Source organism: Parasteatoda tepidariorum, chromosome 10 (genome assembly GCF_982258835.1).
Source record: "Parasteatoda tepidariorum strain Cologne lab strain chromosome 10, Ptep-v5.0, whole genome shotgun sequence".
Taxonomy (NCBI): Eukaryota; Metazoa; Arthropoda; class Arachnida; order Araneae; family Theridiidae; genus Parasteatoda; species Parasteatoda tepidariorum.
In genome coordinates, this window is record NC_141764.1 from 89,586,223 (window position 1) to 89,603,851 (window position 17,629).

The 17,629-nt window shown below is 26.8% G+C and overlaps 1 protein-coding gene across 1 annotated transcript in view; it reads right to left on the reverse strand.

Moving 5' to 3' along the window:
• LOC107438207 (voltage-dependent calcium channel type A subunit alpha-1) overlaps positions 1-17,629 on the reverse strand; it is a 668,849-nt gene that overhangs the window by 472,684 nt on the left and 178,536 nt on the right. The window contains exon 2 of the mRNA XM_087153325.1: positions 5,302-5,586. Coding sequence (XP_087009451.1) covers positions 5,302-5,567 — 266 coding nt within the window. The 5' untranslated portion in view covers positions 5,568-5,586. The remainder of the gene's footprint in view (positions 1-5,301; positions 5,587-17,629) is intronic.

Genomic DNA, 17,629 nt, shown 5'->3' on the forward strand with positions numbered 1-17,629 from the left:
TTATAGTTCTTATTACCACACTTTTTACGAGAAAATACAAACCGGAATTAATTTATATTAACCACCGAAATATCAACATTTTTTTTTCTTTACCCTTACCTTTTCTTTATCAATAATTTTAAATTTTTAAAAATGCTTAAGTAAAGCAAATTTAATCCATTCGTAAATGCATACGCATTCCTTCGAAATCAAGTCGTAAATGCATACGCAATACATTGTTTCGAAATCAAATGGTAAATGCGTGCGTAATTCATTCTTTCGTAATCAATTCGTAAATGCTTACGTAAGAATTTCTTTCGTAATCAATTCGTAAATACATACGTAATGCATTCTTTCGAAATCAATTAGTAAATGAGTACGCAATGCACTCTTTCGTAATCATATGCAATATATTCTTTCATAATCAATTAGTAAAAGCATACGTAATGCATACTTTAGTAATTAATTCGCAAATGCACACGTAATGCATTCTTTCGAAATCAATTAATAAATGCTCTACTACTTCGTAATTAATTCGTAAATGCATATGCAATGCATTATTTCGTTATGAATTCGTATATGCATACGCAATGCATTCTTTTTTTATCAATTCGTAAAAGAATTTAAAATTCCTATCTATGACTTTGTATTTATTTTTTTGGGGCCCCTTTGAAAAAGTTTATTTTTGCCTTGTAAGTGTAATAGATGAAACAATCCTATAGACGCTCATACATTGTTTTTCTATTAATTTAACAAAGATCTTATCAAATCTCACTAACACTTTTGATAAAATAACTTCGCATTTATTCGAATGATAATTCTGCTTAACTAAGAATTTTTAATCGAGATATACTTTCTTTAAATTCAAAATAACATTAATCTAAAAGCCATACTTTTTTTTCTTTTTACTTCAAAGATATTCACTTTAAGTTTTAAGTTATATTTTACTTTTATGAAAATCCTGTATCTAATAACTCTTTGGAACTTAGAAATAAATCGAGTTTTACAACTTAAAATTTGTTTATTCCACATTAATATCTGTTTTAATTTTCTTTTGCGCAGAAATGATCGTATACCCATCAAAATACTATTATTCTCATGAAATATTCATTCCCTGCATTTTAAGCTCTTTGAAATCAGACGTTTTGTTTGGATAAAAAGGATATTAACGCTTAAATGCGTTATGATCTTTTCTGATTTGAAAGGACGCATATTTCCAGAATGTAACGATTATGGGAGTAATTAAAATCAGAAATTTTATTTGAGTACAAATTTAACTGACGTTTTGTAAGTTAAACTTCGCTAATTTTACATCAAAGTGATAGTTCAGACTTAAAGTCGGATAATTTATTCTTAATAATTACGAAAAGATTTAGTAGATTTGACATTTTTAGACTTAATTAAATATTTTAGTAAGCTTTAAAAGTGGATTTATTTCTTATTTTATACCTAAAAATGATCAAGATTACGTAAAATTATTATTACGTAAAAATATGTATAAAAATTTATACATATTTTGAACATTAATTTGATTATTTTAAAAATAAAATAAATATTGTAGCTTTTTTTATAGACTTAATTTAATGTAACTTCCACGTTTAAAAAAAATATTTTTTTTACAGTAAACTAATTTGCTTTAAAAATAAAATGTTTATTTTGATTTGTTTTTGAATACAAATTTCAAAATTGCTTTGCAATTATATATGGAATTATTTTTATGGAATTGAGTTTAACATATAACTTAATTATTGCAAACATTTATTGTTTTAAATTTTTTGATGATTCAAATTTCGAAACATAGTTAATTTAATGTATCATCAATGCTTTTTATGATTTGCATAATGAAATATGAAAAACGTCAGAGATTGTTAATGGTTTTTTAAATCTATTTCTTGCTTTAAAATTACAAATATTTTCTTTAGATTAATTTTAAAAAAAGGTAATTATAATAAAATATTTTATTAAATTTTTTTCACCAATAATTAATTTATCGAACATCAGTAAATAAATTAATTCTAAATGGATTAATTTTAAGAGATTTTATAGAGGGAACAAGAAATTTTTATTCAGCAACTTTAATATTGAAGTACGTATATTGTGCTTCTATGGTGATGGTTTTCACCATTAAATAAATCTGAATTTTTATGCAAAATGATGTACTTCGAATTCAATTTTTCTTGACATGAAGACTGAATTGCATAAAGTAGCAAATTAAGCATTTGAAACTGACAGAAAGAAGGGAATGTTATTAAATATAATTACACTTGAGTAAATTACGATAAAAAAAATTGTTTTCGCCTGGAGTCTAGTGTTAGTGTGATTATTTCTCAAATCAGGATCTTGCATGTTCCTCATAGGTACGTGCACAAATTTCACAAAACTTAGCAATTGCCAACAAAACAAAAGAAATTCTTCCTAAAAGTCTGAAAAATATAATTTTTCAAACATGGAATTGAAACTGTTCGAAGGTGAGGAATAATTATTGAAGAAGGCAAACACGATTCTTAGATCATGAAGAAATTTCCAACGACGAAACTCTTCTTAACATGGATGCATAAGAAAGTCTTGATAGAAAAGTAGTTTTGACAACAAAACTTTATTAAGCATTTTTTCCCTTTATTTCATTCCTTTCATTTATTTGTTCTTTTTTTTTTCCTTTGCATTTTCAAGTTCAAAATTGAGATTATACAACAAACAAAATGGTATATTATTATAACGTTAAAAAGTGTGAGTGTGGTTTTCTCTTATTCTATTTCTATTTTTAAGAACAAATTTCAGCAAAATATTAATTCCATTATTGACCACTATTTTTCGCACCGAAGACCAGCGCCTATACCTCACTGAGAAAAAATACATGGTCAAAACTACCAGATTATGGTAAAATAAATTTACTGTGTTTTTGGCTTTAATAGAACATGGAAAAAAGGAGTAATTTTTACCAATGCACTTTGATAATAATTTTGGTAAAATTAACAATAAAATATGATTTTTTATTCAGTGACAAAATTTGGTAAATGTAGTAAAACTTGGTAATTTTATCATAGTATCTTAGAGCATGGCCTAAAAATCATTTATTTGGTTTAATTTCTTTTCAGTTTTGTATTTTTTACCAAATGTGCAGTAAAAGAAAACTATAATTTTGAATTGAAATTTCTGAACCGCTACCATAGGAACGGAAAATTTACTAAACGAATGTTTTAAGTATCATATATTTTGGTCTTATTATCCAGAATTATGTCTTTTTTAAAATCAGAAATGTCATTATCATAACTTACTTAATTTTATCAGAATTGTTTCTCCGTGAACTTCGAAATGCGCTGCTCACTATTAATATTCCAATATTTAAAATACAAAAATAATTGACAATCTTTAAACTCTTTATATCAGTGGTTCCAGACATTTTTGTCCTTACGAACCCCATCTAAATTTCGCACAGAAAGCAGGAACCCCTTCTATAATCAATAGTAACAAAAAAAATACTAAAAATTTCGGCAGCACGTTTATCATATAGTATAATAATCGTAAAAAGACTCAATCCAGATATTTATGCTATTAAAAATATACAGGAAAATTAAAGCAAAATTTTTTTCACAAACCTATTGATAATCAATTAAGCATTCAATATTAAATATTCTCATTTTCTGACAGAATTAAAGCTCAGAAATTTGCTCATTGTCTGACTGTTGAATCTTAAATCAGGTTCTGCATTAATATTTCAGATAAGATTTTGTTGAATTCTTAGACTATGATGTGCAAAAAATATTAAAACTTTTATTGGCATTTTTTGACAAAACATTAAATTTATTTGTAACTCTACACCAGAATTCAGGAACTATCACCGAACAGCTTAATGAGTTTTCTTTTTCCTTTAAAGTATGAATACTTTACTAAGCTTCCATCATTTTGACATATTCAGTGTTTTAATAAGGATATGTTACTTCCAATGGGAAAATAGGTACCAAAAGTTAATTGAAGATGTTTCAGATTTTCACATAGATTCTTATCAAACCTGGATACAAAAGTTGAGCATTTTTAGCCTGCCGGCAAATTTACATTATGTCTAAAAATATCACACCTTGTAATAATTATAAAACTAAGCAAAAGAATGCTGAAAACACAAAAGAATGAAAGAAATGTCAAGAGAAAGTAAATAATCATTTTCGAATTAGTGACAATGCAATAAATATATGCATTTAAATCTATTGTTTCGTTAATTTTTTATGCAATCCACTTAGATGTTGTGAACTAGGAATGAGAAACAATACGCTATAATAATAGTATCCACAACTGAATATTAATATTTGAGCTTGAATTTAGAATAACTTATACCCTAGTAAACGGTCACAAAATACATTGATTGATATTCATGTAAACATATACATCACCCAATCCCAATAAGTGTCAGCTTAAAATATGACGGATGCATAATCAAATATAATCACTCTACTAGCAAATACGGAGTGTTGGTTTGGCTTCCAACACTGGTCAGTTTGCTACGGACACTTCATTTAAATGAACTATATGGGAATGTCAGACAACATATGTTTATAGTATAGATATAACATAGTATAGTTATATAGTAGCAACATATGTACATAGTATAGATTGCACTATTGAGCTCTTTCACTGTAAGCGTTGTACAGGAGAAATGTTTTGAAATTTTTTTATAGTATAATTAACAACTGAAGGACAATTAAAATGATAAATAACATTTTTAAACTGGCACCTGGAAGAGCACTTTATAGGCACCTTTTTGCCATACCGATAATAGGGCGTTTCTTTGTACACTGTAAAAAGAAAATCCGGATCAAATTACGGTAAAATGTATCATCACTCAGGATTTTTACCGTCAAATCCATTTTTGCCGAAATATTTTACCGAAAAAAAAACTTGATATACTGTTTATTTTTTCAGTAAATATTATTATAAAACCATTAAATCACTCTAATTAAATAAATATTACTGTAATAATTACGGTATGAATAATTACGTTTAAAAATGGATTTTTCGGTAAAATGGACTTCACGGACGATGCACCCTGAATGCTAGTACTTTTTAAAGAAATTCTTTACGGTGTATAGTGCAGTTATATAAGGGAAATTTCAGATACCTGAAATCTATCTGGAACCAATACTAAAAAAAAAATTTGTAAAATAAATAAAATAACATTTTTAAAAAAAGTGAGGTCGATCACTAAATTGTTTCAAGCATTTCAATCGATTTGTAACGTCGCATTATGCTTGTAGAAGGAAACTTATAGAACGAAGCGCTTACAATTAATTATCATATATGAATATTTAGGATTAAAACATGCAAACTTACGAGCTTTCGTCGACTTTTATTCCTTTGAGCTTTGTGTGTAAGAGCACGCATGTTTTTTGGTCTCCTGTATTTACAGCCCTTCTTCTGTTAAGAGTTACTCCAGCTGGTAAATCCGGAATGGAAAGTCTGTTAGGGGACTTTCGGTTAGCAAGCCCAGCCAGCTCCTCGACCCCGGCTGGGGTCAGGGAATTCCTTGATGAGGGAGCTGGTGTGACACATGGGCTCAGCGATCTCCGGCGACAACGAGCTCCAGCAGCTCCTAGCATTGTCCAGCAGCTTGTCTACCTAGAGAAGCAAAAACAATCTTCATTAGTTTCATGATGAATGAAGTAAATAAGTTTTGGTTATTTTGCGTTGTAACTGGAAAAAAAATGCGAAATCCAGAAGTTCTACTTTTTGCACAGAAACAAACATTGGTTAATTAGTTAGTATTTATTTAACAGTAACAATAAATGTTGAACTTTAATGATTATGAAGTCAGAAATATTGAGAAAGTTTGATTTTTCACCTGAGTAAAATATGTCAATTTTCAATTTCATTCAAATAACTATTTTTACATCAGTGGTAAATAATTTTTACGCTTAACCTATGATATGTTATGTAAAAATAGTTATTGTTGGGAAGAAATTGAAAAAAAGAAGTTTAATGCTGGAAATTAATTCTTTCTCAAGTTTATGTATCTCAAATAGTTTTGAAGTTGGAGCGATGTATATTTCAAATCAATAAAATTGAGCATTTAGAGATTATAAAGCATTATTGAAAGTTAATCCGTTTGTTGAATTAATTTTCAAGAAACATTCTTAAATGAATATTAAAATGTCATAGATTAATTTTATTTTTTCCACAGTTTTGTACAAAACTTAAGAAAAAAAAATGCTTTTAACAAGTAAAGTTATGCTATAAAAATTTTGAATCTAAGTGTTCTGCTTCATTAATCAAGTCAAATTTAACTTCACCCTATAAAATTAGTAGGAAAAATTAATTGTATATGAAAAATGTTTTAGCAGATGTTTTAACAAATGATTTTTTTTTTTAATTTTTATTATTGAAAACATTATTTTGATTTTATTTAATTTAATTTTATTTATTTCATCTCAAATATCTCTCCTTTAAGAATGAAGTCTAACTATGTTGACCGCATCTTAAAAGAGGTACATTCAGTAAGAGGAATATTCACTTGAAGGTATTTCCGCCAATTATCAATATATATTTCTCGATTTTTTGTTGAAAAAAAAGACAAAAAAATAATTCATATTTCTTGTCCTCTTTAATGATTCGTGTTGGGTTTTGATAAAGTATTTATTTTTAACTCGCTTAAAAATTTCTATTGTAATTCATAAAATACTCTTTCTTTGACAAAATTCTAAAATGTATATTAAAGTAAAGTACAACGTAACATCCAGGACAAACGATAGCATCCTCTAAGAATAAATTTAAAATCTGAATAATGTTTCCAATTCAAAACAACGTTATTTTAGGTTTAAAAAGCCTTCTAAATACTTAATTTAATATTTTTATACATGATTTGCAAGTATTCAATTCAAGTGTTTTACATATGTTTCAGTTATATACTCTCAAGGAAATACTAAAGGGAAGTAGTAAATTTGTACCCAGTAAAATGAAATAAATAAATAAAGCAGAAACTCGTTAAAAAATTTTTTTTGTTTCGAATTCGTAAACGAATATTTAAAACGTTAAAAATCTGGAGAAAAAAAACTGTATCAAATCCGTTTTTTACGTATAACATTTGAGAACTACTCCTTTCCTCTCTACTCCTTCACTAATTTTCGCTCCATTATTTTTATTTCAGAGATACATTCAATTTAACGATTCGATTAGACCCTTAAATGTTTATTGCATCAACCCAGATTTTATTTTACGGATTTAAAAAACATTTTTACTGGGATAAATTTCAAACCAAATCATTTTGCTTGGTTACCATCGCAATAATTTTAATTTTTTAAAGTCCTATTTCTTTTTTTTTTGTTGCAATAAAATTAGTTAAATGTTCTTTTTTTTCCAAGAAGAGATATTACATAACAATAGCTCAAAAATTGAATTTCTAATCAAGATCCAATGACAACAAAGTAATCTGAATCTTCTATTTAAGTTAAGGATTACAGGATTTTACGGGCAATTACGAATGCATATATAATTATTTTCGACTATTATACATTTTATGTTATTTTGTGAAAAGTTGAAATCGGGACGAATAAAAAAGCAAGTTAACTAACTTTTTCATGTAAATAAATATGTCATAAATATTAAAGTTTCACTACAGTGCCTTATTGAACTATATAAAGATTAAATATCATAAACTGTTGATTAAAAAGCATTTTAGATATAAATATTAAATATCTTAAATTGTTGATTAAAGCATTTTAGATATAAAGATTAAATAGCCTTTTTACTATTATATGTTATATCGATTTTGAGTCATAAACAGCGATAGTACAGTATAAAGTTAACCCAAGAGAAAAATTAATATATATCTTTACTTTTTAAAATATTAGACCCAGGACTGTAAATTGACTATCTATAATTTAAGAAAAGCATCTTGTTGTAGTTATTTAAAGTTTAATAGAATTTTGTTTGTTTGTTTAAGACATACTTATATATACTGAAGTGCTGCCATCTCGTTGATATCCAAAGAATCGAAACATTTGTCACTCATGTAGGAGAATTAAAACTAAATAAATAAATAAATGATTTATGAAGGGAAAAAGTTATGTTTTTCTTTTAGGCACAATAATTTAGAAGTTTTGCTTTATAAATAGTTATATAACCACCGACCTTTTTCAATGCTGTGGAGAAAAGAATATTTCTAAATAAACTTATAAATTAAATATTCTATGCCGCATTACAAGTAGGTGGCAGCACGGAATATAAGGAAGATTTCTTTACATATCTAAACGAAACATAGTTTTTTATAAATGGAAATTTTAATTAAAATAACTTAAATAACCGTATATTATTAAAGGGTCTAGATGGCTTTGATTTCATCGAGAAAGTATCAATGTTCATATTTGTTTTTGACATTCTTTAACTTATTTAAAATTTAAATGAAGGTTCTGAATATTTATAGTTGTTTATCATTAACTTATACATTATTTAAATGCAAACCTTTTTTCGTGAAATATTGTAGTCATTGCTAAAATTTAAAGTAAAAAAAGAGATAATAAAGCATCTTGCGCGCACGATATGACTTTTAACAGGCAATCAAATATGCTGTTTTTAAAATATATAACTTTTAACAGGCAGTCAAATAGGCTGTGTTTAAAAATAGTATTCTGTAAAAGAATAGGAAAATAAAAAGTATTTTTTTAAAAAAAATTTGAAAAAACTTAATTTTTAGGATTTATTTGATTTTTTCACTTGACTAGAAAAAATATTAAATATTTACCGATATTCAAATGCTAAAATGAATTTAAGCAACATGCTATATTCAAGTTGTTTATTAAAGTTTAACTTTATAAAACGAGAAATCTTGTGAGTAAAGTAAAAAAATATGAATTGAGAAAAACACATTTAAAGATAAAATTTTAAACAAATAACTTTAATCTAAAACGAAGGGAGTTGTCAGATGATGTTATGTTCCGTTTTCATTTAGTGAGTTTTACTACATTTGCTGTAACTTTGGAAGTATTTTGAGTATTACCTTATACTTGGTTTTAAATATTTCAGAATAAAAACTCTAACATATATATTTCAAAAGAATAAATAAATAAACATTTTGATCGGGAAAACAATTTGTTTAAATAACGTTCTCTAATTAATGTTCCTTTCGATATCTAAATGAATTAATAAAAATTAACTTAAACATAAATAAAAGAAATTGTACTGGTTATAAAAAGTTCCCAAGTTTTTGAACACACATAAATTGGAATTATTACATTATGAAGTGTAAATAATGCATAAAGAATAATTGTTTTGGAGGGAATTTATATTTTCAATGTATAAATAGAATAACGAAAATGGCTTGAATCCTATTTTTAAAAAAAATCATTAAATACAAAGGTGATTTAACAAAATTAAAAATGCTTTGTATACTCTGTAAACTTAAATAAAATCCTTTAGTTAGATTCTTCTTAACTTATTAACTCTTCCTTGTCGGAAGAGTTATCAAATCGATCTGACATTAATAAAATAACAAAAGTAGATAAATTTTAAAAAAACGGGAATTGAAAAAATAAATAAACAAAAAATTATTTTTTAGGTATAAGACGGAAATTATCTATATAAGGGATACCATTTTACATTTAAAACTAACCCGTAGGTGGCAGCACAGAATAAAACGCTCTAACCTATTTTTATTCGATAGAAAAACTTTTCTTTGTTTCTTTTCATCATATTATGTAAAAAATACTTAGAAACTTAGGCATTCTGTAATTTTGAAACTTAGTTCTTCTAAAGAACACCTGTTTAATAGTTTCGAAATTATATTTTCATTTAGAATAATTTTTTTCTATTTTACCAACATGCCAACCCTATTTTCTAGTAACTTCCTCTTATATTGCAGGAATGTCAATAAATAAGTATTTTTAACAGTTTTTGCTTAGAGATTAGTTAATAAGAAATAGACGTGCATTTTTCATAAATATTCTTTTTAGTTTTATAAACTGGCAGTTTTCTATTTATTTTTAAATTGAAAATTGAAAAGAAGAAAATTCCCTAATTTATGAAGTGAATGGTGCTGAAACATTCTTAAAAAATTACAATAATATAAATTTAGCATAATGTGTTTGAATTTTGCAGTCTCTTTTTACCTATTCCATGTGGAATATAATACAAAAAAAAAACAAAGAATTTGTAGATATTTTTTTTTCTGTGTCAGAAATTTGTTCAGAATAGGGAATACAATTAATTAATCTCTGATCATCTATTCATTATTCAGAGTAAACAGTTTTATGTTACTCACTCTGCTTCAAAATAAATAATTTTCTCTTATTATTATATTAAATAGTTTCTGGAATTATTACATTATAAATTATTTCATTAGAAATTTTCTTATTATTTTTAAAAAAATGTATTGAAAGTATTATATTTAGTACCTATTTTAACTTTTTATTTAAACAGAAGTAATTATTGTTTTGAGTTAAATATATTACACTTTTGACTATTAGCATAGTTTTTTTCTTTTTTTTTTGAGAACGAGTTCAAACATCCATCTCAGAAAATTCTTCATCTTTAGTTCTTTAATTTTAAATTTGTTAGTTGATTTTATCTGAATATTCATGCAATTAAAATTTATTTTTCAAGTAGCTTAATACTTAAATGAAAAATAAAATTTATCATAAATGTAATATCAAATAATTCTGGAATATATTAAAAATGTTTAGATTTACTTTAAGTATAGAACTTTTTACATATTATGAGTGGCTAAGTCCACGAGGAAATGTATGCTAGCGACTTGTAGCAAACACCTTTCATTAAATCAAGATACAACAAGCATACACTTTTTATATTTTGTTAGTCCCTCCCCCCACCTCAAAGAAAACACTATTTTTCTGGCATTAGCATTTAATCTTAAAGAAAACGACATTTTAGTGCTAATTTACCTTATTTCCTTATTTCTGTTTTCAAACGTAAGAATTACATGACTTTTTTCCCGATTAAATTAGTTGAAAAAATACTCAGTAAATAAAAAGAACTTTCTAACATATGCCTAGTAAACCTAAATTTGTCACCTACATATTAGATAAAGCTTGTGTTTTACAAGTATCAATAGCTTGTACTAAATACAAAATTCCTCCGCCGATTAACATAAATATAATTACACTTTTGTCCAAGCTGGAGCCATGACACTATAAATTCTTTGCTTTTGCTTAAATTATAATCTTAAAAGGCGCTATATTTCACATGCTTGTTTACAACACTAATTAATATCCATTATCAGACGAAAGCCTGCTGTCCAAATGGCCAAATTCAAAATGTGGCAGATATTTCGGTTTGATTAAAACAATGTTATCTACAAAAAAAAATGTTAAATTTACCATCATACGGTCAAACTCTACTAATGAAAGCTTTGTTGAAAATTTCGGGTTTTTTTAAAACAAAACCTAAAAAAATGAGAATTCGTAAATACTTTCTTTGCTACAGATGTACGTCATTCAGAATTATTTCAGACTTTAGCCCTGAAATTTAAAGATTATTCAAAGAAAACTGTAGTTTACAAAATATTTGCATAAAATTTTGCACGCTCTGTAAGCGTCTTTATCAACATCAGGGCAACTTCTTTTAACAAATTAAACGTAATTCTTCCGGAATTTATTAGTTTAACTTTACATCTTCTTCAACAGCATTGGTAATGACTACAAATTAGTTTTCACTATGATTGATATGCATTGTTATTAATATGGAGAATATTATATCTTTGAAACCTGACATAATTAAAGTACTTTTAATATATTTGCAATATTACCAAGAACCTTAAAAATCCATCCAAATTTAACCTCGATTTAACAATTGAGCTGTTGGGATACTTTAAATTTTACGATTCAATAAACTATTCCAAAGTAAAGAAAGCTTAAGTGGACAATTTTACGAGAAAACTCATCTGAGTCACTATTAAGGGTATACAAACAATGGATTTATAGCCTCTATTTTACTGAACATATAGTAGTTATACAATCGTAAGATCACTTTAAATAACCTCCAAATAGCCAGGTATTTAACATTTTGATTGGTCTTATATTTTATGGGAGAACTATAATTAAGCAACGCAACCAACGTTTGCACGCTATTTGTGGTGTAAAAAGGTCAACGCCCAACAGTTTGGTAAATGTCGGCCCAAGCTTTGAAGCATCGAAAAGTTTTTACACTTGAATAATTTTATTTAGATGTAGAAATAGCTGTAGTGCTTCTCTATATCTTTTTGTTTGATTTAGGTAATTGTTTGTTAGAGTTAACATCAATTAGGTTTAAATAAATGCCAGGTATATTCTGAAATCTGTTAAACTATTTCGTGGTTATTTAAAAGAAAAAAAATACAATCGAAAGTAAATTAGTTTTTGATTAACTAAACAAAAATTAAATGCTAAAAAAAAGTATGGTAAGCACTACCAGAATAAGGAAGAATTTACGGCGCTTCATGTTCTAGATCAGTGGTTCCTGAACTTTTTTGTCTCGCAAACCCCTTGCCCTGTTTTTCGGTTTTGGGTAGACCCCTTGCTTACCTGATATTTATTTTTTGTAAATTCATCAACTTCAAATGTATTTTTGACAGCTGGTATAATGCTACTCACTGTGAAAGATTTAAATTTCTAAATGTAGTGAAGTGTAGTGTGAAAAACGTAATAAAAAACACATGTTAATCTTATAAATTTATTAATTAAATTCAGACTAATTTAATTGAATTAATATGTAAATGAAGTAAAATAATGCACTCTAAGACCTGTACTCCACTACTAATATTATACTTGCCGAAATAAGTTTGTATACAAAACCGAAGTTGTGTATTGTCGTTCTGTCAAAATCAACAAAATCAACAACGCTAATCGACAAATCTCCGTGATTTTGTGCGTAGATGAAGTTGAAGATCTATCTAGTTAAAGAGTTGACGCAGGCTAGGCTACAATTTGCCGCGGAAAAATACTTTTTTGTTACAAAATAAAACCTTACACAAAGAGAAAATAAAAACGTACGCTGGCGGAGCTGCAGGCAACTGCTAGTTAATAATAATTCAGTTTCATATATCAAAAAATAATCCTAATAACTTGAATTTTAATATAATTTTTACTGCATTGCTACTTTTGGAAATTATATAAAACGTAGATAGATATATGTCTTTATATTATAAGGTAATATAATGTAAGTAAATGGATACTATCAGTGTACGTCGATTATTCCATTCATGAAATGCCAAAATTAAAAGTCACGACCTGCTTGTATGAGATCTACTATCGTTGGCTCCCAATTTTTTATTTTCACTTAACATGAACCCCTCGCAGATCGTTGTCGACCCCTGGGGGTCGGTATAGACCACTTTGGGAATCACTGTTCTGGATGATACCTTAGAGCATGGCATAGAAAGCATTTATTCGGTAAAATTTATTTTTCATTTTGTATTTTTCATTAAATGTGTGGTAATAAGAACTACAAATGTGAAAACAAGAACTTCCGTTGAGCCGTTACTTTATGAAAAGTAAAATTACCAAATGAATGATTTAAATACCGTATATTTAAATTTTTATTGTCTAAATTATGGTATTTTTTTAACAGAATTGTCATTACCACGCAGTGCGGTAATTTTGCAAGAATCATTTTCCCCGAGAAATCTGAAAATAATAGCTTCATATTGATAATTTCATATGTGCAGGGTGTTCTGTAATCACCGCACTTGATAAATGTGCTTATATTCCTCGTTAAAAATGTGTTAAAAAATTATGCATAATAGCAAATTAATATTTCAGAGAGAAGAAAAATCTCCATCAAAATCTGACGAATCGTTATCCTATGAAGATATGACTAAAAGCATCAAAACTAGTTTGATTTCCTGACAAACCTTAATCGAGGTTTGTTTTTAGCCATGATGGAAAAGTTGGTGTTTTTAATCTAACCTTTTTCCTTAACCGCATGTTAGCTGGTTTTGTAAAAGCTGTTTTTTCTTCTTTTCTCACATAAACATTAGTTTCAGACACATGTATACCATTTTCACTTTATTTTTAACAATAATTCTGAAAATATTCATTAAGGATACTAAACTTGTACTTATTCGAAACTTTTAGAATTTTATTTGTTTTTGAATTATAATTGCTTTTAATTTATTAAATTTTATTCCTGTAATAAATAAATTAGTACTTTAACACATTTATAAATTATATCTTGTAGTAGAAAAGATGATGCCACCTAATTTATCGAGCATGAATATAATTGAAAAATAAACTAGAAAGCGAAGTAAATTACCAGAAACTAAAATGCTACGACAAAACTTATTTAGTTAAACAGGTGCGGCGTAACTACCACTACAAATATTAAATACCAATTCACTAGTATATAAGACATGTTAACTCAATACTATCTTGAGATACCTTTGATAGATGAAGGTTGACATAGTCGATTTATAAATTCCGTTCACAGGTTTGAATATTACATTAAAAACAAGTAGTTTAGAAGATTTCTGACAATAATGTTCTATAATTTAGAAATGAAACAGCAGTTTAGGCTTGAAAAATATACAATAATATCATACAATGAAAGTCCTTTAATGGACATCATTTCTATTAAAACTAAATTCCTGGTATTTTGTTCGAAGGGGTCGAGGGACTTCGTCCAATCCTTACTTGGTTAAAGTTCCTGGGATATCGAGAAGGTGTAAGGATTAAGAATTGAGTAATGAGAAAGATATATTTGTAGACAGGTTTTAATCCTTCTCCAACGACAAGAACTTACTGAAGCTTGTCGAAGATTTCAAGCGTGCGATATTAGCATAAGATGATTCCAAATTTCCCAGTTCATTAATATTTTGCAACCTAAAACGATTCGGAATGTGATGCATTTATTAATTTGCTGAAATAAGACTGTTAAAAAGTATTAAACGTAATTTAAATACTTCGAAAATATTCTTATACTTACTGTCTATAATTTTTTTTAAAGATAAAACAAAGCTTGAGTCAAACAATATACAGTTACGTACATGTTTTGTTAATATTTTAATCTATCACTGCATTATAATGCATCGTTGTATCATTTATGGATAGCTGAAGTATTAAGTTGCAGTGTAGTTTGTGAATTTGTACAATGAATAAAAATAATATAAAATACACATAGAGGTGTTTAGAAGCAAAACGAAGAAATTAAACTTCTTAAAAATTACTCTTCTTGCTTAAACTGTACCTTCTTATGATGCTTAATTTATATTGTATTTATTGATATTTAGCATGCATGTTACCGTGCACTCATATAATATTTTAGCAGTGGAACAGAGTTCCAAAAAAAGAATACCCTGAATAACTTCTGATCTAATGATTGAATCTTCACTTTCTAGGGCTTAATCTTAATGGTTCGTGGGGTTCACCTCAAAGTTTCTAATTAATTATTGCAGAGAATATTTCAAGTTACTAAATAAAATTCAAAAAGTAGTTTCTCTGACTAAACATACTTTTTTGTCGTCGGATTCCGATTCTGCTCTCAAAATATTGTCAATGTGGAAAATATGGTTCCAATAATTAAGTCAAAAGAGCGATCTAAAGTATTGTCCCCTTAATGTAATTTTATTTTCCATATTTTGTCATATCTCAAGAACTTTTTAAGCGAATGGAAAACGGTTGCATATTGTTATGAAATTTGTCTATCCAAAGGTAAGTTACATGCAGAAAAATAAGCTTTAGTAAATACTTATTAGTTTTAATTATTTAAGTTTTTATTATTTTACTTAATAACAGAAGAGAAAATTTTGCAATATGAGGTATGCAATTTTTTACATCATTTCAAAGAAATATACGTATAAAAAACAAAACTTAAGCGAAATCGGTCGAATAGTTCTTGAGAAAGTGAATGATAAATAAATCATGTTTTTATCTAGATCCTTGCCTTTTTTTAAATTGTTTCTTATTTTTTCTAAAAAAATAATATTTGTAAAGCTTATAGCCTTAACTCTAGTGCTCAAACAAGTGCAAATTATGTTAATATTGCAACTTAAAATGGTTAAAAAAAATACGGTAAAACGTTTGCGTATTTAGTATATTTTACTCATAAATAATCACACGCGAATAATTTTAAAATGATAGCACGTTTATTTAGAAAGTTTGATGTCATATATTTGTATGTCATTTATATCTCGTACAAATATTATTACTAATTCCTTTATGCACATAATTAATTAAAGTCATTTTCGGCACAGCGCATTCAAGAAGTATTTCGTATATTGTCCTTTTCGTTACTGCAGTACAAGTCGTATTCTTTCATTTATGTTACGAAATTCGTATTAATTCATTTGTTATATCAATCACTTCTTCATTACAGATATTCACAACTCATTCATTCGTGTCACTTCTATTGCTGTCATTCAACTCCCAATAATTTATGTTATTTTCGTTTCAGTCATTCGAGACTTATTAATTGATGTCACTTTTGCTGCAATCAATCGTATCACATTGATTTTCGTCGTGTGTATAGTACAATGTACAACGCACAAAAAAGGGAACACTCTGAATCACTTTTGATCTCAATGATCTAAAGGATTGGATTTACAAGGAAATAAAGTTTCACGTAAAAAAAAATTTTTTGCAAGATAATTAGTATTTCTTTTTTGCTAATTTAATTAATAATATCTAAAAAAACATTAAACTGTAAGGCATACAACTTTAAATATCATCTTGAAGCATGTATTAAGCATCTATTAAGAGTACTCACTTTTTCATTTTTAGCATTATACAACGCAGTAAAAGTTCGAAGGTAATCGGTCGAAATGTTTCTGAGTTATTAAATTTTAAATGTTGATTATTTAAAAGTTTGATTTCGCGAAAACTGCTTGACAGATTTGTTTAAATTTTGCACTTTGTTTTTTTTAATTGACATATTTCAAGATGATCTAAAAATTTATATACATTAAAATTCACTTTTTCTACAATTCAATAAAATAATAAAAAAAAATAATACATAATTAAGAAAAGTATTTTTTTTTAATGAGTTACGAAGGAAATTGGTTGAAGTTGGTCTGAGTAGTCAAATTTTAAACGCTGATATTTTAAAAATTTGATTTCGCGAAAACTTTTCAAATTACTACGTTTAATTTTGTGCTTTGTTTTTTTAAAAAATTACATATTTCAAGATTATGTAAAAATTTTTATGCATTAAAATTCGTTTTTTTACTATTGAATAAAATAATAAAAAATAATACATAATTTCAAAAAATATTTTTCATATATTAATCTCCAGAGGAACAAATTGTAAATTATTAAGATGGACGAATTTCTCCGTCTGTTTCAAAAGTTTTCGTGATATAGTGAAATACATATAAAACAAATTGTGTTAAGGGATTCAAACTTTTGACCACTACTTCAAACTACTGGGATCTTATATTCTAGATCCCGGCTACCCATATATTTTGAGGCTTAAGAGTTCATATCCATCAGCGGCCATTCAAAAAAGTATGTTTTTGGGTCTATATAAAAACTCGTAAGCACAAATTAATTACCATATTTATGTTTAAATTCTTGAACCATTACGATAGAACCATTACGAAATCTGATAGTTAGATCAAAAATTATTAAGAGTACTCACTTTTTCATTTTTAGCATTATACAACTCAGTAAAATTAATACTAATTACGGTTAAAAAAATTACAACTTTTAGAATTCTTAGTATTGATGTATTTTATGATATTTTC